Below are 20616 nucleotides of genomic sequence, written 5' to 3' on the forward strand. Positions count from 1 at the left end.
GCATGGGCAGCACTTTTTATGCCGCCTATCGATACTTATCGCATTTGAACTTTCGATTGACTTTTGAAATAAAACGGCCGTTACTTTCTGTATATTAATCAATTGTTATGCAATTTATTCATACGCTATGTAAATATAATTTGTTCACAACTGTTATATAATTATTTTCCATTTTCTTTTCTTTAATGTTTCCTTTGCTTCGTTTTGATTTTAAAGCGGCTGCTCAACAATTTTTCGACTTCGATTCGCGCCCACTGACCGATCTCTATACAAATCACACATTTGGATGATTTTTGAGTGGGTCGCGTGTTTTTTTGCAAGTATCTGGGTTCTGAGTTCTGAGTTTAGGGTTCTGGAATCTGGGGTCTTCCTTTTTGTGATTGTAGCACAACTACTGGGCGCGATTTTATTAGATTCTGCCCCGTTTTGACTCATTTTGCCCCATTTGCTGGCTTTTAGAAATGTTAACAAATTTACAGACTTATATTGTTATTACAATAATTGTGTATTTATATATATATGTTTGTATATTAGTGGATTTATTTATATATGTATAGATGCATTATATAATATGCACTGAAATGTGTCAACAGGATTGGGAATTTGTGGGCCGGAAATTGGAAATGGGAAATGGGCAATAGGAAACGGAAATGGAGATGGCAGTTAAAAGGGGAGAACCGGAAGTATCATCTTGCCTTAACCTTAGGTAAAAACCGATTTCTCTAAAATTTGTCTTACTTTCTCGTTTACTATTTACGTTTATAATCGTATCTGCTCGCTATCCGTCTACTCCCTACTCCCTTTAATATCATTTATTAGATGGATTTTGCGTCAGTTGAAGTACGAAATGGTGCGTTAGTTTTCCCTTGTTCAATGGCTAAAACGTGAAAACTGCTTTGCTTGTTTTTGCATTTTACGGTGTTACCTCACACGTTGCGTGTTTAATTGCGTTTGATTTAATGTTATTCAATAATTTTCGTTTGCTTCAGAATTTAAATGCTATAAGTAAATACCTGCCTGCCTGCCTTTCTGCCTTTCTGCCTTCCTGCAATTATTGGTTTGGTATTCTTCCACTGATTCCTAATAATCCATTTGTCTGGTTTTCGGTTTAAAATCTATTTTGGCCTTATCGCTTAGAATCAACTACACTACACACTACAGTGAAACATTTTTGCTTTCGGATTAAAAACAACAAAAAAAACCACTTTAAATGTAATGGCTAACATCGCACACATCACACACACGAACACACAGAAACATTCGCACAGCAACTACTACTTAGTTAATAGAATTGGGTAGATCGTATGTATCTTATATACAGAACAGGAGAACAGGACTTGCAACAGTTTTCTTAGAGTGTTCTTACATATCTTGAACTAACTTTTTCCCCTCGAGTGTTAACTTTTGCTAATACATATACGTTTTGTGCAAACTACAATGGGTGGTGTGGTGGGTGGAATGTTCGGAGCGAGACAGCGAGATAGACAGAGACAAAAAGCTAAGGAGCCAAAGAGCTATAGAGCGAACGAGACGGAGGATCGGAGAGTGTGTCTTGTGGTTTTGTGTCTGCGTGTTGCATGCTGCATGTTGCATGTTGCATGTTGCAATTCTTAAAGTCTTCAACATGGTTGAAGTGGCATTTCGCCTTGTTTCAGTTGCATCTGCACAGCAGAGAGAGTACATGTGAGTTCTTACTTGTTGCTTGCTCTATTTTCCGTAATTTGCTGTTTTCAGTGTGCCCAGCTGTGGTCAAAATAATAGTGTGGCCTTGCTGCACTGTGCAGCACAGGAATTTGGGTCGATCAAATGAAGTACATATACTATTCTTGTATCGTTCATTTAAAATGGAGCTTGGAAAACGCTTTTCAAATACATATTTATAAAATTGAAGACTAAAACATCTCACGACCGTACAACCCTTCAGATACATGTGCAAAACATAACTAAAATTATACATTTCATAATTACAATAAAATTTTATTCAATTTTCCAATCTCTAATGGCACTACAATTATTTCTTCCACAACTGTTCGGTGTCTTATATTTTGTGTGGCATAACTATGTTAGTTTTGTATAAAATGTTTGTGTGTCTTCCGCTGTGCCAACAACTTTGCTGAGTTGTTCCTTTCTCCTTTTTGCTTTTCGCTTTTTGCTTTACTTTGTGTTTTATCGTTTGTCTGTGTGTTTGGGTACTTGCAATTCGTTTAATGTATATAATGTATATATATTTGCATGTTATATAGTTGTATATAAAAAGAGCATTTCGTTTAATTTAACGCCTAATAAGGGTTTCCTCCTTTTAAATGCAGTTATTGACCTGAACATTGTTTGTGGTTGTTGTAGATTAATTTATATTCCTTATGCTTGCTCTATAATAAACATGTAGGTATTTTATGTATTTTTATGTGTAAATGTTCGCTTGTTTATTTGTTATTTTGCTTTGCTGAATTCTCTTTAAAATAGTTGAACAACTTGGTATGGCTTCTTTTCGATTTTATGTTCTATGTTATCCTTCTTTATATTGCTTGAGTTAAGAACTTTTCCTTTTTCCTATTCTTGTCGTCTTTTGCTTGTTTGTTAAATGTTTAATGTTAAACCTTTAAAGTATATTGTGTTTTCTTTTGTGAAATTTCTTTCTTTCTTTTTGTGCAGTGTTGCTTCTGGGTTTTCTTACTTTGTTTTCCTTTCTTTTAGATTTCTGACGTCACAAAAATTTTACGTACGTGTCGCTGTGGTTGTTGTTGTTGGTTCTCGCAACGGATTCTCAAACAAAAAAAAATCAGCATAAATCGCTTATACAAAAAAAAGGTTAATAAATTAAAAATAACACACACACTCCATCTAAAAATTAAGAGTTCCTCAAGCACGGACTTGGATTCTCGGGAATATTCAAACGAGAACTCGTTTGAAAATGCTCAGGAGCACCTAGTTATCTTTCGCCGAGTGTGTCTGCGCTTTGTGGCCTTTTTGGATATTTTTTGGGGTCGAGGCTTACAAACTGTCGTAAATAAATAGGTTTGCGCTTAGAACTAAATTTCACTTAACTTAGGCTTTTAAAATATACACGTATGAATAGTGGTCACAAAAAAGTATTCGTTACGGTTAATCGTAGTTTTCTACTATTTATATAACAATAGGCAACAACACAGGGCAGAGAACTTTTGTAGGTTGGATGTACTTGGCTGTATGCACAGCAGCGGTCAAGGCAATAGCGCCACAGGCCTGAAGAGCTGCATGGCTCAGAATTATTTTTTAAATATTGCTTGTGGTAAATGGCATTTAAGGAATGCCATATGCTATAGAACAATTAGCAATGCACGAAAATGAAGTGAGTGAAGTGATGCGCTTTGTTTCGACCGCTACCTTCGACACTGCAGCCCTTCAAGCAGCTTTTACAACTTGAATCAATCAGAAGAGGTCGGTTTTTACAATACAATCTGGGTGTATATACATATATATTTATATATATATATATGCATGTGTGTGTGGGTCGTTTTCGCACGCAAGTGAAAGGGAGAGGACGCTGGTGGACGTGGACATGGACAGAGATAGACATAGACATAGGGTAAAGACGCGACTTAGGCTAAACATAAAAACAGGCTGGGGTCTCCGGGTGGTGCCAATGCCAATGGGGGGCCAACAATGGTGCCGCTCCTTCTGCTCAACTTTTCTCAATGAGTGGGGGTTCACCTTGTCGTAATCGCTGTAGAATCCGCCACGTTAGCTTTCCATTTACCCCTCAACGCGTCCGCCGCCTGGAGCTGCCGTTTCTGGTGCCCTGGCGCGGATTGGACAATTCTTATGACGTCTCTAAAAATCATACCTTAAAGGTCTTCTCGCGTCGCTCCCGCTGTTGCTGTTGTTGCTGCTGCTGCTGTTGCTGCTGCTGCTGCTGATCCCGCGAATGGTGATCCCGCTGGTGCTGGTGGCTGCCGATCCGGTGACCAGTTCCATTAGCTGGCTGCAGCATGGAGCTCATGGAGCCGGCGCTGCAGAGCGCCGAGGAGTTGACCTCTTCGCAGGCATAGCTGGCAATGCGGTGATCGCTGCGCGACCGCTCGCGATCGTGGCTACGATGGTGATCCTGGCTGACAGCTGGTACTGCTGCGCCTCCGTTTCTTTTGCTAGGAGCCGCCTGCTGCTGCGACCTCCGGTTGCCCAGACGCTTCAGTTCGTAGTCCCTGGCATCGGCCACATCGAAGGTGGCTGCTCTCTGCTGACCCTGCTTGCCGTGCTTGGAACCAGAGCCAGTTGCAGCTGCTCCTCCACCCGTCGGGCCGCCAGTTCCTCCGACAACCGCATGCATTTCATAGGCCTGGGGATAGAACTCATCGTACTCGTGCTCCTCGCACAGATTGGCGTTGCAGGGTGCCGGCTGTTCCCGCTGTTCTAGGTTGCGCTCCCGCTCCCGCTGGCGATGCTTCTTGGGTGGCAGGGGGACAGGCGCCTGGTTCTGCGATTGCGTCTGGTTTTGGGTGTGTGTCTGAGTTTGTGTGGCCGCCGCCGCGTGCAGCGATGTGGATGAGGCGCCTCGGCGCACCACATCCACCCCGCCGCCGCAGCAGGCGCACTCCTACAACTCCGTCACCGAGTACAGATCGCTCTGGTTGCTAATGGCGGCTCCTCCTCCAGTCACTCCTCCGCTGCCAGTGGCTACGCGTTCTCCCCGTTTCAGCGATCTGTAAAACAACGCCTGCTGTTGCTGCTGCTGCTGTTGCTGTTGCTCCAGCATGAGCTGCTGCTGCTGCTTGGCTGAGAAGTTGTTGTTGTGCTGCCTTTGATAGAAGGCCTGTTGCTGCTGCTGCTGTTGCTGATGGTAGCTGCTGTCGTAGGAGTGCTGCTTCTTCATGTTGCTGCTGGTTATCAGGTGGCCGGGATACTGTTGCTGTTGTTCAATATAGCTGCGTGCATTGTCCAGGGTCTCCGCCCTCCGCGGACGCTCCCTCTCCCGTTCCCGTTCGCGTTCTCGCTCCCTTTCGCGCTCCTGCTGCTGCTGCTGTTGCTGTCTTAGGCTGGCTGACTTCGGCGGCAAGGTCTGCATGTGATTGGCATTGCTGCTGTCGATGGCTCCACCGCGGTTGCTATTTTTGTGCCGGTTCTTGGGCGGCAGCGTTGGTGGCTGCTGCGGCGAGGAGATGGCAGCCGGCTGCAACTTCTGAGTTTGAGGACGCTGCAGCGAGCGGTACTGCCCCAAACTGGCGGCGCACAGCGGCTGAGCGGAGATCTTTGACTGTTGCTGATTGGTGGGAATCTCGGGCAGCGGTTGGTTCACAATGGATGCGGGATTCAGCGAGCGCTGCTGCGCACGCGGCGCGGCTGTGGGCAACACCTCGCTGCTCTCGATGCTGTAGACAGCCGAAGGGGGTAGTATGTGGGTGGTCGGTGGATGCAACTCTCTTTGCTGCTGTTGCTGTTGCTGCTGCTGCTGTTGCTGCTGCTGCTGTTGTTGCTGCAGCTCCCGCTCCCGCTGCTGCTGGAGGGCGAGCAGCTGCTGTTGCTGCTGCTGCTGCAGGGCCAGCAGTTGCTGCTGTTGCTGCTGCTCCTTGGCATACGAGCTGCCCACGCCCGTGGTGCCGGGAATTTCCGTAAATGTATTGACTATCTTTGGTTTGGGTGGAGGCGGAGGCGCTGGTTGCGGCGGCGCAGGGGGCACCATTTGCTGCTGCTGCTGCTGCTGCTGCTGTTGTTGCTGCTGCTGCTGGAGTTGCAGCTGTTGCTGCTGAAGCTGCTGCTGCAGTTGTTGTTGCTGCTGCTGTTGTTGCTGCTGCTGCTGCAGCTGTTGTTGCTGCTGGAGAAGGAACTCCTGAGGAATGCAGTCCGGCTGCTGGCAATAATCCTTCGAAACGGTGGCTATCGAGGGCGTCTTGGCGCTCCTCAAGTTCGGCGAATGGACAGCTGGGGCGGCGGCGGGCGAGGGCGTGGCATTGACGGCGGACACACCCTTGAGCGAGCCACCATAGCGACCCACATGTCGCAGAGTGGCACACTTATTGGCACTGCCGGCGACGGACATGATATTAAGATTGTTATTCTGACCCCTCACCGCCTTGGGACCAATGCTTATGTACTTGGGATCGAAGCGATTGAAGCTGGTGTTGGTCACATCCCTGGGATCGCGGTCGTCCACCATGTCGCCGTCCAAGCCGTTGCCCGTGGAGCGGCAGATGCCCGCGTTGGAGGTTTGAACCGAGAGCACCGACCGGATGGAGCTGCCCGTCGAGCGGGGCAGGGTGGCCGACGCAAAGATGTTCTTCAGCGTGCTCTGGCTTTGGTTCTGATTGATGAGGCTGCTCTGTTGCTGCTGCTGCTGGAGCTGCAAGTTCTGCTGCTGCTGCTGTGCTGTGTTGCTGCTACTGCCTGCATGGGAACTGCAGGCAAGCGAATCTCAGTAGAAGTCGTTGGACTCGAGCGTCTTACACTGCTTGCTGAGCGTCGCGTACTTTCCATTGTTGGGTCCCGGCAAATACGTCGCCGACTGCTGGTGGTGCGATGGCAGGCGTCCCAGCGTGTGGTGTCCTGACCTGAAAGTGGAAGAGCTTGGGTTAGTGGTGCTCGGCCAATTTCAGTTGAAGGAGGGGTGATTTAGTTGAATTCAGTTAGCCTTTCATCATGAGCGTTATGTTTGCATTACCAGCGATGCTAGTCTACAACTGTTGGAATCTTTAGGCTGAAGGATTGTGCTCTAGTTAAAAACCTATGCGTGGTATTATTCCGAACAAAAAAAAACAGATTCCATTAGTACTTTTGATTGACTTCTGCAGGGGTTAGTAGGGCGAGTATGTTGGTTTTAGGTCTTTGGTTACAGTGAAATCCCGCTTTGAGATCTGTATGTAGGTTGGGTCTGTGCTGGTTGTCTTTGTGTTTATTTGTAGTGCGAGTGCTGGTGTTCGATGTCGGTGTTCACATGCAGGTGCAGCACGACGAAAGGATCAGCGAAACAGCTAATTAACCAGAACAAAGGCCAAACGAAAAACAAAGGTAAATCAAGGGTAAAACTATAAGCAATCACGACTAACAAGGCGTCAACTAGAAGCGTAATATAAAAAGGATATGCAGTCGATCGTCTATTGATCGACAATGAGGAACCCGCTGCCCAGATTTCTGTTTAAACACTAAATTAGAATTAGAATCAAACTATTGAATCGCGGGCAGCGAGTTGCACAAGAGGAAATGGAAAGGGACAAACGCATAAGGGAAAGGGAAGAGGATTCGGTTCGGGTGTCGAGCGGTCGGGGAGTATCAACAAATCAAATGAAATCAAAGATCATGCCTTGTGCCATGCACCAAATCGTAGACAGGCGGCGGCGACGGCGATCGCTGGCCACTGCTGGCCACGCCCACCGCCGCTGCTACCGCCCCCGCCGCAGGGTTAGTTCTATGCTGTGTGCTGTTGTAGTGGTTGTTGCTGTGGCTGTAGTGGTTGCTGTACAGGTGGTTGTTGTGTTGTTGGTGGCTGTTGTGGTAACTGGTGGTGCCGTTGTTGTGGTTGTTGTAAGTAGCGGTGGATGAGGTGTGGCTTGATTGAGATGAAGGTGATGCCAACCCTTGTCTCAGGCCCGCCGATCCGTTGCGATACGGCCCCACGCCATTGTGTCCATTGGCGCCGCCGACGCCTCCTCCAGCCCCGGCGCCGCCTCCAGATCCCGGCAAGGTACCCGAGCCGCCGCCCAGGCCGCCCGACGACGCCTGCTGGTGGTGCAGCAGCGTCCTGTTGATCGTCCCCGTGCTGAGCGGTGCTGTGGGCGAGATGCTGGCGCTCGGCGCGTTCGAGGCGGGGAATAGTGGTGCTGTCTCCGATTTGTCCGCGTCCAGCGATGGCCTTTAAATGCAGATACACACGTTTAAAATAAGAAGGCTAAAAGCGCATTCGCAGATCATCATACCGCTTGGTCAGATAGATCCAGGCGTGGGAGTCGGCGTACACCAGGATCGTCAGCAGGAAGGAGGTCAGCAGACCAGCCACCATCATCAGACTGAGTCCCAGCAGCCCGCCGCCGCAAAGTCCGCGGAGTGCCTCCTCGTAGTGCATGTCGATCGCGCGGCGGTCCAAAGTGGCCGACAGCGTCGTCAGGTTGCGCAGTGCGATCTGCAGGTCGTTGTCCATGGCGTTCAGGGTGCGCTGGATGTCGATGTGTGGATATGTTTCCTGGCTCATGCTGCAAAATACGAGTTGGTTAAACTTGCATGCTTAGGAATATACATTAAAGGCAAGCTCTTTAAACTGCAAAGTACTTCCAAAGCACTGCAATCAAATGATTTCACTCACCGCTGCATATGCTCCACACTTTCCCTGGCCCGATCCACCAGATCCCGGGACTCATTCAGACGCAGGATGAAGCGATTGCGCGGAGTGCCGCAGTTAAGAAAGTCGACATAGGGACTCCGCTGAGGATGGCAGACGCGGTAGGTTTAGCAATTAGTATATGTTAGGGATGATTGGTGCACGTATCAGTACTCACCATGCCCACCTGACGGCACATGTAGTCGTGGGGTCGCATGCAGAAGTCGCCGGCAGCCACACTGGAGGCCAGATAAACGCCTGCCAGCAGCCAGCAGATGATGATGCAGAACAGGCCCGAGACGCTGAAGAAGATCAGGGTGCAGCGCGATCGCCTGGCCACGCCAATCACCAAAACCGTGCAGAGCAGCAGGAGCACCGTGAGGAAAGCCAGGGTGGCTGGCCAGCGAATCGATTCGTAGAACTCGCCGAGCTGAAAGAGAGATTGGTGGCTCAGATAGTTGCAAGGTATGTACGACTAGGAGGACGCCAGATTACTCACCTGCAGCAATCCCATGAGCGAGGTGTCGTTCTCGCTGCCCTTGGCCTTCATGAAGTAGTGGACCATGCTGTCCAGCGAGGCCACCGCCCGCGAGGTGTTCTCCGTGACCAGGCGCGACGTCTCGATGAGCAGCATCACCACCGTCTGGTTATACTGCGGCTTCTCCACCAGCTGCTCCACCTTGTGCCCCGCCATTCGCGTCTCCAGGTCGTGCTTGATGCTCTCCGTCTGAAAGTGAGCAAAAGAGCCAGTTGTAAGTTGATTCTATTGTTAGGTATATGACTTCTACTAATGTAATTGTTTTATTTAAAACGTTGGCGAAATACTCAAATACTTGCATTCCCGTTTTCCGCTGGCAACTCGAGCTCTCTCCCCAAAAAGGAAATGCAGTTCAAAAGTTAATGACCAAATACTGCTGGATTTCTAGGCGAAGAAAGGCCCCCTTACTTCGTCCTGTTCTTTCCCACATGTCCTTTGGCCCCTTATCCCCCGTCGCTCCCCCTTTTCCCAGTCTGGCACAAAGGACGCCAGAAGAAAAGGGAATAGTTGCCATCCATCGTAATACTTTGGCTTCCGCACTTGGCTGGGGGTTCACTCGTTTTCCAGGCTTCGTGGAGATGGAGATGGCTCCACACACGCACGTCGCCAGCTGCAGCCACGCCCCCTCTGTACGGAGTGCCTACCCGACCGCCCCTTCGACCACCTACGTTCTTTGTGCCGGGGATAATTAATAGCGTTTTACTCAAGAGGCGAGCAATGCCAGCCATCTGTTTGTCCCTCTTTTCTGGGAGAATCCCTGTCGTCTACCTTTGATGCTCCTGGCTGACTCACCTTCCTTACCTGTCCCACTTTAACCACCCAACTTCCAACCCCCAGCAACCCCAACCCTTAACCTTTTGGCTTATCGGCTCGTTTGCCCCGCCCTCTCGCTCTCCTTCCCCGTCTGAGTGTAAGTCTGTGTGTGTGTGTGTGTGTGTGTGTGTGCTGACAAAGTTTCAGAATGGCAAAAGCAAAGGCGAAAGCTTTGGCCAGGACAGGAATACACTTCCCCTGGTCTTCTGGTTCAGTCCCACGTGGCCACGTAACTGTCAGCACAGCAGCCAGCTTTTAGGTTGATTATAATGAACAAGAATGAGCCAAATGGGCGGCTGCTTCGAATGGAATAGAAATAGGAATAGGAATGGTAATAGGAGTAGGAAAGGAGAAGGAATAGGAATAGGAATAGGAATAGGTATAGCAATGGGAATGGGAATCAGAAAAGAAACAGGAACAGGAGTGCGGCCTGAGTGCGAGAAGTTCATGGAGCCATGCCATATAGAACTTAGCCCAGTTAAAGACTCCACTTCAGACTTGCAGCTCATATAAAGGCAACTCTGCCGAGAAACTATGCAAATGCTGCTGCAGTTTGCTGGCTAAACTTGCCATCTTAATTAGACAAAAAGAACCAGAAGAGTACGCATCTCTTCCGACTCTAAAATTTATGAACCACACTTACCTGTCGTTTCAGGGTGAGCACCAGACCCTCCACGCTCTTCCCGGATCCGAAGGCCTGCAGGAGTCCATTGTGGAAGTCATCGTTGCCGTACAAGCCTGCAAATGGAGCAGGAATCGAAGAGCGGACATCAGTAAAGAAGCCAGTTGATATATATAATTTTAATATTGCATAGAGATGCGGCAGTCGATTGGCAGCCAAGGCGGTCTGGCGAAACCATGCCAGAGATCACCAAGGTATCAGAGATCAGAGATCAGGGAAAGATCAACGCGGGGCAGGTCAGTGATGTAACGCGAGCCGCGGCACAAATTTCGCCACTCTGATTCAATTAAGAGCTCAGTGCGCGGCTCTGCGGCTAATTAAATTATTATTTCATCGTTTGTGTCGCCGCCAGCGAAGCCACATCCACATCCATATCCAACCATCCACTTGCAGCGCTGTCGGATGACGCATGCTCCTCCAGTTTGGCTCCACTTCTTTGCGCTCCGCGACTTTGCATACGTGACCAGCCAGTGTGCTCCGCTCCATTGGCGATAAGTTGCGTTTTGGCTAATTGCCAATTGCCCACTACCCACTACCGACTACCAACTACCGACCATCGACCATCGACCACCGACTACCGCCAACACGCGATGCGTCCGCAAAAGGGATGCATGCAAACGTGCCTTGGCAAATGCAACTGCAACTGCGGCAGTTCAACGCCCTTTTTGCCGCCGCCGCCGCCGTCGCCTTTCATGGCAGTTCGGGGAACCAGGACTCACCTAATCCGATGGCAGCGCAGGTCATCAGCGTGATGATGACCAAGGAGCAGCTCTGGCAGCGCTGGGCGCTCGGCTTCCTCTGGCGGCGATCGCAGCATCTGGTCAACAGGTAGAGCAGCAGGCCCAGCAGAGAGCCGATCAGCAGGCCGGCGGGAATGGATGCCAGGATGACCAGACTCTGTAAAGAAGTAAGAAAATAGCACGGATTAATCTTCAGCAAGTTCAGCAAAGAAATCACCAATCCTCCACAAGATTCAAACACATTCAATTCAGAGTGACAGCAGTGCACTGGAAATTGCGATTGCAGCGGAATTGTTTGTTCGGTTTCAATTAAAATTTATTTGATTGATATTGACATTGATTTCACGTTGGAACAGAGTTCGATTGAACTATTTGAATGTGAAGGTGAAATCGCAAGCGAGAGCATATTTATATTAAGATACGAGTCTTTGTTCTCTGGATGTTCGCATATGGATGATGTTTGAATGCCAACTATATGAACGATGCTCCAGAATAAAGATTGGTGAGCTTAACAAAGTCCTGTGCCTTTTTTAATTAGAATGTATGCAAGCAGACAGTTGTGTAACTGAAAATGAAATCAGTTTCAGTGAACTCCACGTTCAAGGCTCTTTGCGCTGGACATTGGAGAAACTTTTAATTGAATAACTTGCAACTCGATGCCTTTTTTGTTGGCACTGCAATTTGTTGTTAGTTGGCTTCATGGTCGAGTGTCCTTTGCAAGGATAATTTCTCTTTGCTCGGCTCCGTTACCGAAATTAAATTGAGTTGGCCAATATAGAGACACACAAGCTACAAGATACAAGACACATAGCACAAGACACAAGACACAAGACACAGAACCTGAACCTGAACCTTCCTTGCCCACAAAAAATGCCTTCACTGGGCGGTAATTTCATTGCCTGTCATTAAAAGAGACGATGTGTACTGTGTACTGGCTGGCTTTAAGTTACCCGTCCAGGATATTGGATATTCAATTCGAATGAATGGCAAATGAGTCAGGCCACTTGAAACGTACATTCCAGGCGGTTTCAGCAGAGAGCAGAGTGTAGAGTCAAGTTGCAGTTTCACGATTCACGATTTCAGACTAAACTCAGTGGCTAAATGGCGATACTTTGGGGCGCCTCGAGTGACGCGTTACTCATGAGGGGAATGTGAAAGACTCCATGAAGTTGATTTAAGTGCGGAGTTCCTTGGGAAACAAAGCTCAAAACTGCCCATAAAAGCTGGATAATCAATGCCATCTTATAGATTCTAGCATATTTGCAGCAATTCCCAGCTGTCAATCAGCTTTCAATTGGAATCGGAATTGGGATCGACACCGGACGCACCATCATCCACGTGCCACCATCCACAACCCATTTCGACATGGAGCATCCTCTCAGGCGCTGTTCTCTCCTTCGCCTGCCTTTCCTGCGAGTCGTATTTATTATTTATTGCACTTGTGTCATGTAAATAATCATTAAAACTAGTTACAGTTGCAGTTGCCGTTGTCGTTGTCGTTGTCGTTGTCGTTGTCTTTGTCGTTGTTGCAGTCCCGTAGCCTCGGCACATTTACTTGTCCTCGCAGTTGAATGACCCTTGAGAAATGGACCACCCACCTCTTCCGCAGCACCTTTCTCTTTCACTACACAGAGCGAAAAGGGGGCCAGCAGGGGAGTTGTTTGTCTTGGCAATTCACTTGCGCCGAGAATTATCTCGCCCAGCAAAACTATGTAAATATTGGTGTGTGAATCAATCGTGTCATGTACGAATACGAGTATGCACATATGTACATCATTCAGACTCCTTCCATTTTCCGGGCCGTGCAATCTGCGAAGTGAAGCGAACATTTTCCTTCGCTAACAAGCGGGAAACTACCCCCAGTACCAGCCCCATTTCCCATCCCACTACCCCCATTGGCACCCTGTGCAAATGCGGCGCTAAAAAAGGCAAAAATTACGCGCTGCCTTCGATGCTGCTCAAATTGAATTAAATCAGAGCAAATTGCCAGCACAAATAACCTTGAAGCTCTCCAAGTTGCCCCCTCTGTAAGCCGCCCCTGGTATCTGGTATCTGGTAAATGGTAAATGGCCACCCCCTCCGCAGTCCACATCCTTCGTTTAATTGAGTATTTCCCCAGTACTCGTGAGTGTGAGTCTCCATGGGAAGTGTGAATGCCGCCACGAAAGAGGTTTGCTACAAAAAACTAGGGAAGAAGTGCGGGGTTCTCGATGAGGGGCTAATTGGAGACGATATCTCGAGGGATTGCCGTGTTTATTCACATGAATACCGGGAATAGCGGCATGCAAATATCGCCACAATTAACACAGCGACGAAAGATTCAATGCAAACAGCTCTTCAGCTCAAATCAGCGCCTTTGAGAGATTTCCGTGTAGGAACCCAAACTTTCCACATCAACTGTTCCGCAAAAGTGGAGTACCAAGAACTTATAAAAAAATCAAACTCCTAGCTTTTTATGGGCGAAAATGTAATTGCTTGTATGATAAGAAACCAAGGTTCCCGATAATGAATCACCTAAGGATATGATTCAGAAGTTGTGATACAATGTTTGGTAACCATATCTCAAGTAGTTTCCCATGGAAGGAAAAAGATTGCGGTTTCTTGAAGTTCTTAGTTTAAGCAACAAAGGAAGCTAGTAAACTATTTGCATTCCGAAATAAAAGTCTGAAAGTCTCTATAACTGATTTTGTGACTCGAGTAATGGAGTTATTTACACAGCACACATCAAAAACACGTTGTGTCTATGAGAAAATCAGAAATCATCGGAAATCAAGAAGAAAAGTATTTGTTGATCGAGTTTTCTCTTCGCGTGGGTGAGACTTGTTTTGGTTTTCCCCCCGCCTTCCGCGTAGAATGTTTGGCGATGGAAAACCAGTTTTCCAAGCCCAACTCCAACCAACATCCTGCCCCTCCCCCTCTCCCTCTTCCCCTCGACGTCACCAAGCAGCGGCCCTCGGAAAAGAGACAACAGTTATAATAAATGCATAAATACAAAGCGATAGCGTCGTTTCCGCTCTGTCACCCCCCTCTGGTACCCGGCACAGTTTCTACTTTCCGCATGCACCGCCCTTTTCCACTTTTCCACTTCTCCATCTCCACTTTTCCAATACCAGATGCAGATAAGGAAGGGCCATAGGGGCACACAAGCCCAGATTGCCGGAGGACCAGTCAAGGTTAGCCTGCTTCCAGCGATAAGTACGATGGAGTATTGCTCCCGCTGAAATCAATCATACTGCGAAACAATATCGTTCTTTTATGTCCTAAAGTAAATAAGAGTACTTAAATGCCTTTCCAGTGCGTCACAGGGAACAACCTATACGACACCACTCGAACATAAAACCCAGAACTCAGACTCAGAACCCAGAACCCAGAACCAAGAACCAAGCAGAAATGGGAATCGGTTGAGGTTCAGTCTGTGGGTCTCACTTCCCCTCAGCAAACAAACACGAAGCCCATTGAATGAGACCCAGGAAAGAGTGTGGATTTGGATTTGGAAGGGGAAGGGGAAGGGGGGAATCGTCGACGTGGCATAATTTCATATGCTAATGCAGCAGCGTTCCGTTCCATGATGAATTTCAAATGTGCGGATCGCAGGGCCCCAATCGTAATGATCGGCTAAGTTCGAGCACATTAACGCGGATGAAATCTCGCTGGGAACTTGGGAAAGTCGCGTAGGAAAGTCGCGTGCTGACCCATTCATAGGGGTATTGGACTCAAGAAGCTGGCCTTGTATACAAGAAATACGAGTACGAGATGCCCACGCAAATGGAGCAGAAGAAAGGGGCCCAGAGAATTCCCAAATCGAGAAGATTTCTCCGCTAATGCGGTTTAGGTGGGTGAATATATATAGACAACCAGATGATGGCGAGTGGATGTGAAAACAAGGGGAATGTTTCGCTTTTGAACTTGAACTTTGTTTACTCTAACGCAGAGTAAAATCCGTTTCATGCAGCAAACTAAATAAATGTGCATGAAATGGCGTCATCTGCGAAAGAAAGCTTGTCATTACAGAAGGGAGCACAATATGATCTTAGATCACAGCCCTCTAGGAGTAGTGATATCACCAGAGAACGCTGGAAGGTGTGGGTGTGTGGCTAATTTCGAATCGATTCCATACAGAAATCGAACTCGTTTGGACTTGGGTGGTCCAAGTCTCTCGGTGAATCTGTGGGTCAGCAGCTTGAGCTGCTTCGATGGACAAACAAAGCCGAAAAGCAAATAAACAGCGGAAATAAAGAAGAGCAGAGCAGAGCAGAGCAGAGCGAACCCACTGCAGTTGTTCCGAGCCCTGTCACTTCATCCAAATCCCATCCAGATCCGAGTGCAGCAACTTTATGACGCGTCGTAAAAGGGGAATAAAGAAAACAAGCGAAAGATACAGATGCAAAACAATCTGTAAAGTGGGCACGGGCACACACATCTGGCTAATGTGAGGGCAGCTGTCTGTCAGTCAGCCAGCCAGCCCCAAAGTGGATGTAGGAATCGGAATCGGAATCGGAATCGAAATCGGAATGGAAATGGAAATCGCAGTCTGAAGCCGCATATGAATCTGAATCCGCTCTGGTTCCTGCTGCTTTGGTTGCCTTTGTTATTCGAACAGCAGGCGCTCATCTATCGGGAGGATGGGGATTGGGGATACAGGAGTATCAGACAGACAGACAGACAGACAGATTGCAGTTGCCACAACCCGCAACGAAAGTTGGAGGCGTTGTGAAAGTGTTGACGCAGGCACAAAAGGTTGACAATCCGCCCGATATGCGAGATATATTCCAGATGCATATGCACATATATGTACGCACAAGCAATCTGCATAAAATGCATGCCATATATGTAGAGAGCAATCTCTGAACTGATGCACTAAGGCTGGCAAGATTAAGGAGGCCTGTGGCCTCTGAGTATTCTTTGTCATTTGCAAAAAGGGGAAAAGCCACGGCGCTTTGGTTAAGCTTCTGCAAGTGTGATTATTGTGGCTGTGCGAATGGAATATGGAAAAAGATAAAGCAATCCGGATTGGGCAATCAAATATTCTCCACTGCACTCTCCGTTCCATTGTTGGTTTTCCATTTCCAAGTCACAAGCATTCGGATAACTGCTATAGGCTCAAGACGACGATTTTGCTGGGAAATTGTCTAGTTCCCTGCACTGCACACTCGCATCCCCACTCATTCACTCCAGGCCGCGTTTAATTTTAACCCAATCTATGCATTCATCTGCCGATGCGGGCACCCCACCCCCCTCCCGTCGAGCGGGGGCCCGCACTGCCATAAAATATACACCGCATAGACACATAAAGCTGTGGGGTTGTGCCTTGTCTGTTGTCGTCATCCACGTCCACATCCACGTCCACATCCACGTCCGCGACCAGTTGAAGGTTGAACTGATCATCGCCATAGTTATAATCTGCGCGATGAGTGGATTGACTGGGATTGGACGGGCTGGGAGGCGGGATGGGTGGTGCGTGGATAAGGACGAGCCGCGATGCTGCTGAAGGACTCGCCGCTCTCGAGTGTTTATCGCATCCCCAAGTAGTCCAAAGTCCAAAGTGATGTAAGTCTTGCACACCCGCCCCTCATCCCTTGCTGTGCTCGCTGGGGCTTAAGGCTACCGCCGGAACTGAAAGCCCTGCCCCACCAATTAGCCGTCCATTGCCGAGGCACACTGAAAGAAAAATGGGACAAAAGAAACGCACACAGGAGTTTGGCAAGCCTGAAATCGGAAGCATCTATATCTCTTCCTTTCTTGCGTACTAATTGCCACTGCTTCTCATTTCGCTAATAGTTTAAATCAAGGAATATGTGTGCTTCGGATTTTTTTCAAGTATACGGATGACTTTTGCTGACGCGCGTAAAATTTACGCCCCAAGCCCGGACCTCCTCATCCATGCCCCACCTCCTTGCATAGCTGCTGCCTCCATGGCAATCGTGGGGAGCAGTAGTGCAGCCTGACCTACATACATCCACGTCCACAGTTACGTCCAACTGCAACGGCACAAATCCGAAAAAGAAAAGCCGAAGCCATAGCTTTGCCAGCTGACCTGAATTTTCGCACGCACACGATTTTCGCGCTGGAAGCCGGCATTTCCCAGCATCGGGAAAACGGAATGGAGAATGAAGAAATCGGCTAATTTTAATCAAATTTTCACGCTGCGATTTTCGCAAGGACTCTTTTTTCTGGGTGCGGAGTAACCCGGGACAGGAGCTCGCCATTTGCATATGCTGATTGCGAAGCCGGCTAAAAGGGCGTCGTCCTGCCCCGCCCCCCGTGGAAAGAGTATATAATGCGGCGAGGACACAAGGCAGATAAGGAGGAGTATGAGGAGGATGAGGATGCTGACGATGATGAGGATGATGAGGATGATGATGATGATCGGCTGGTCTGGCGAAGAAACAAAGCAAGAATAGGAGGAATAGCAGGGGGGAAAAGGCCGAAAAGGAAGCCGGAAGTGTGCAGCTGCTGCTCGCCCCACCCCTCCAGATCTCTTCCAGCCGTTCCCTATCGTTCCCACACCACACCACAATCTGCACCCGCACCCCGCCCCCTTTCCATGGCCTGCGGCACATGGAGCGCACATGGCAGGAACGAATGGGAAGCGAAGCAAGCTAGAGTCGCTCTTTCACAACAGAAACCGAAACCAAAACCGAGAGAGAGACAGCAACAGCAAATCGGGTCCCTCTCCCTCTCTCTGTCTCTCTCCCTCGCACGGGAGCGGAAAATCGGAAGACTGCACTGCGGAACAACTGGCAATGGGCCGACTAGAGGCGGGGCAAAACGAGCAAGAGGAAGAGGACGAGCGATGGAAATTGAAATTTATCCACGCGTTTTCCTCGCCTTTGTATTCCACACTTTTGTGTCCTGCGCCCGCCCGATGCCACATGTCCTCATCCTCATCTTCTCATGTCCTAGTCCCACGCAACTGCAAGCGGAACAAGCCCCGAGGGCAGGTAAAAACCAGGCGGAAAAGAGACAATTGCAAGGGGGAAAGCCCAGGGAGAGGCAACAAAGGGCACAACACACACACAACACACTCGCACCCACGCACCAAATTCCAAAATAGACACGGTATGGGACTCCGAATCTCGAGTGGGGCTGCTCGAGTTCCGCTTAAGTGGTACTTGCGATTGCGATTGGTGTCGGAAGCGCATCGAATCTCGGACGGGGGGGGGGCACTTGGCATTTGTTTACAACTGGGATTACCTTTGGAGTGGCGCTTGTGTTCATCAATTGGGCCCGAATAGCCAGCTGCATGCCCTACATCACTAATTTATTGCAATGCTCCCCATCCCTCCCTCGTATGACTCACTTACCGCCGCTTAACCCAAATGGTTTTCCACTTTTCCACTTCGAGGCCCAAAGTAACCGTTATCGACAGAGTTTCCCCGCGGAAAAGCAGAGATAGTCAGATGCAGAAAGCATCTTCGAAGGTTTGCATATGCGATTTCAAAGTGGGGATCGAAATGGTGTCATCGAAGTGGGAAACCGCGTCAGTGGGCAACTGTGCCCGAAAGGGGGAAGGGGGAACGGAGTGGACGGGTACTCACCTCGAGGTAAACATCGCTGTCCGGATTGAAGGTGTCGTTAACCCGACGGAATGTGTAATTCACGTGCGGAATCGAGTGCAGGATTTTGACGAGAATGCTCGGCTGTTCCATTTTTGTTGCTATATGGCTGTGTTGTTGTGCTTAGTTGTTGTTGTTGTTCTTGGTGTCGCTATTGCTAGTGCAGTTGTAGTCGTAGTTGCAGTTGCAGTTGTAGTGGTGCGGCTGCCTCAAAACACACACACATGTACACTCCACTCGCGTTGCCACAAAGGAATATAAATGCTCTCTCTTTAATTTGTTGCTGCTGCTGCTGCTGGCGAAGCTGTTGTTTTTGTTGTTGCTGAGGGGGAGGGTTCTCTTGGTGGGAGTTTCTCTAAGTGTGGTATTGTGTCTGTCAGTGAGCGTGCGTACGTGTGTGTGTGTGTGTGTGTGCGTCTGCCAGCGAAGGACGTCGCTGCTTCTGACGTCACAGAACGCCGCCGCCGCTGAGAAAGAGAGAGCCGCTGCAAGAGAGAACAAGGACCGTTAGCAAGAGCGTTTGCGAGAGCGTGTGTGCGGGGGAGAGTCCTGCCAAAAAAAAAACACAAAAAAACAGAAACAACAACGCATGCTCTCACTCCCTTTCTCTCATCGTTTTAAGCGCGTCCTGTCCGTTGCTCTAAATTTTCACTTTCACTTTTCACCCAAACAAAATATAGAAGAAAACTCGTCAAATCGAACAAAAAAATTCACACACATGTAAACAGCGCTGCGATTTGCTGTCATTGGTAAAAAAAAAATGGTATGGTATACTACTAAGTAGTATGCTCACAAGTTGCGCGCTTTACATTCGGCACATTTGATTCAACCCGATTGCATTTGCCAGATTTTTCAAATTTTGGATTAGATTTTCACTGTAAGACACCGCGATCGGGGTTTAGCTCGATTTTGTAGCCGTAAGTCGGACGTTCAGGGCGTTGTTTCATTTACCGTTTCGTTTCAAACCGCGACCCGTTTCGTTTCCGGTTCGTTTCGTTTTGCAACCTCCTCCCTGCTTTTCTACTACTTCGCCAACTTTTGCCGTCTGAGGTGCTTAGGAAATATATCAGAACATCATCCTGATAATCGGGGCTTTCCCTGCCGCAATCCGGTTAGATCCAAGGGATATATGTTATATGTTTCCAGCCCGGCGATTGCGGAAACCTCTGCTGTCGAGTTGAAAATTATTCGAGATTCGATTCCGACCCTGCGATGACAACCGTCGCGCGGTTCACAGTGCAATAACAAAGAGAGCTCAATTCGCGGTTGCTTAAATAGACTTTTCTGCCTGCGACTGCGAGAGAGCCGCCGCGAGAGAGAGAGTCAGCAGAGAGAGTGAGAGTTGGGAGAGCACACTTGCGCTAACTCAGCTATTTATCCGCCAAATGTTCAAGCGGTTTTATTCTAGATAATATGCAGGTCAACATTTCTAGGAGTATTACGGAGGTGGAGCTTCCGCAGCTCGTACTAAAATTATTACAACTATTGTAGAATTTTTATTTAACGGAACGTTGTTGGTATATCCCTATAATTTGGGGTAAATTCGATTTGGTTTGAATTGAATTTAGATTTTTTACTGTAATCCGCCTGTTTCGCTCTCACTCAAATTGTCATCACTAACAGAGGCAGCGACCTGCGCGCCGCTCAGTTTGCTCAGAGAGCAAAGAGTGGCTCACGGACAAGTTGATGATGGCCTCTAGATACCCTGCACAAATAATTTAGAAGAAACATATGTAAGGGCAACCAGCGGATATCATGAGATGTAATTACTTTGCTCTGGAAGAAAGCAAAAATATTTTTGACAAGTCAGAAATAGTGGCTGTGGTATGCATACGCCCTTACTTCGGATGAAAGGGTATTCCCTCCTCTGGATAATGGGAATTGAGAATGGAGTAGAGCAACCACTCTGGAAGAACGCGATAAAGAGGAGGCGCAAATGGACAGTTGTAGAATAGATATGGGATATGGAGTCCAAGAAGTAAACAAGCAGCAGGAAAAGCTATCGA

At 48.3% G+C, this 20616-nt stretch overlaps 1 protein-coding gene across 1 annotated transcript; it reads right to left on the reverse strand.

Moving 5' to 3' along the window:
* Nucleotides 1–84: 84 nt before the first annotated feature.
* LOC6523896 (AF4/FMR2 family member lilli) lies at nt 85–19870 on the reverse strand. The gene is given in 10 exon segments (XM_043207292.1): nt 85–6521; nt 7271–7819; nt 7884–8156; nt 8267–8385; nt 8460–8711; nt 8781–9008; nt 10276–10370; nt 11034–11211; nt 18593–19095; nt 19562–19870. Coding segments are annotated over 9 exon segments (4509 nt in total). The 5' UTR covers nt 18704–19095; nt 19562–19870; the 3' UTR covers nt 85–3817.
* Between the last annotated feature and the right edge of the window lie 746 nt (nt 19871–20616).

This window comes from Drosophila yakuba, chromosome X, assembly GCF_016746365.2.
Source record: "Drosophila yakuba strain Tai18E2 chromosome X, Prin_Dyak_Tai18E2_2.1, whole genome shotgun sequence".
Taxonomy (NCBI): Eukaryota; Metazoa; Arthropoda; class Insecta; order Diptera; family Drosophilidae; genus Drosophila; species Drosophila yakuba.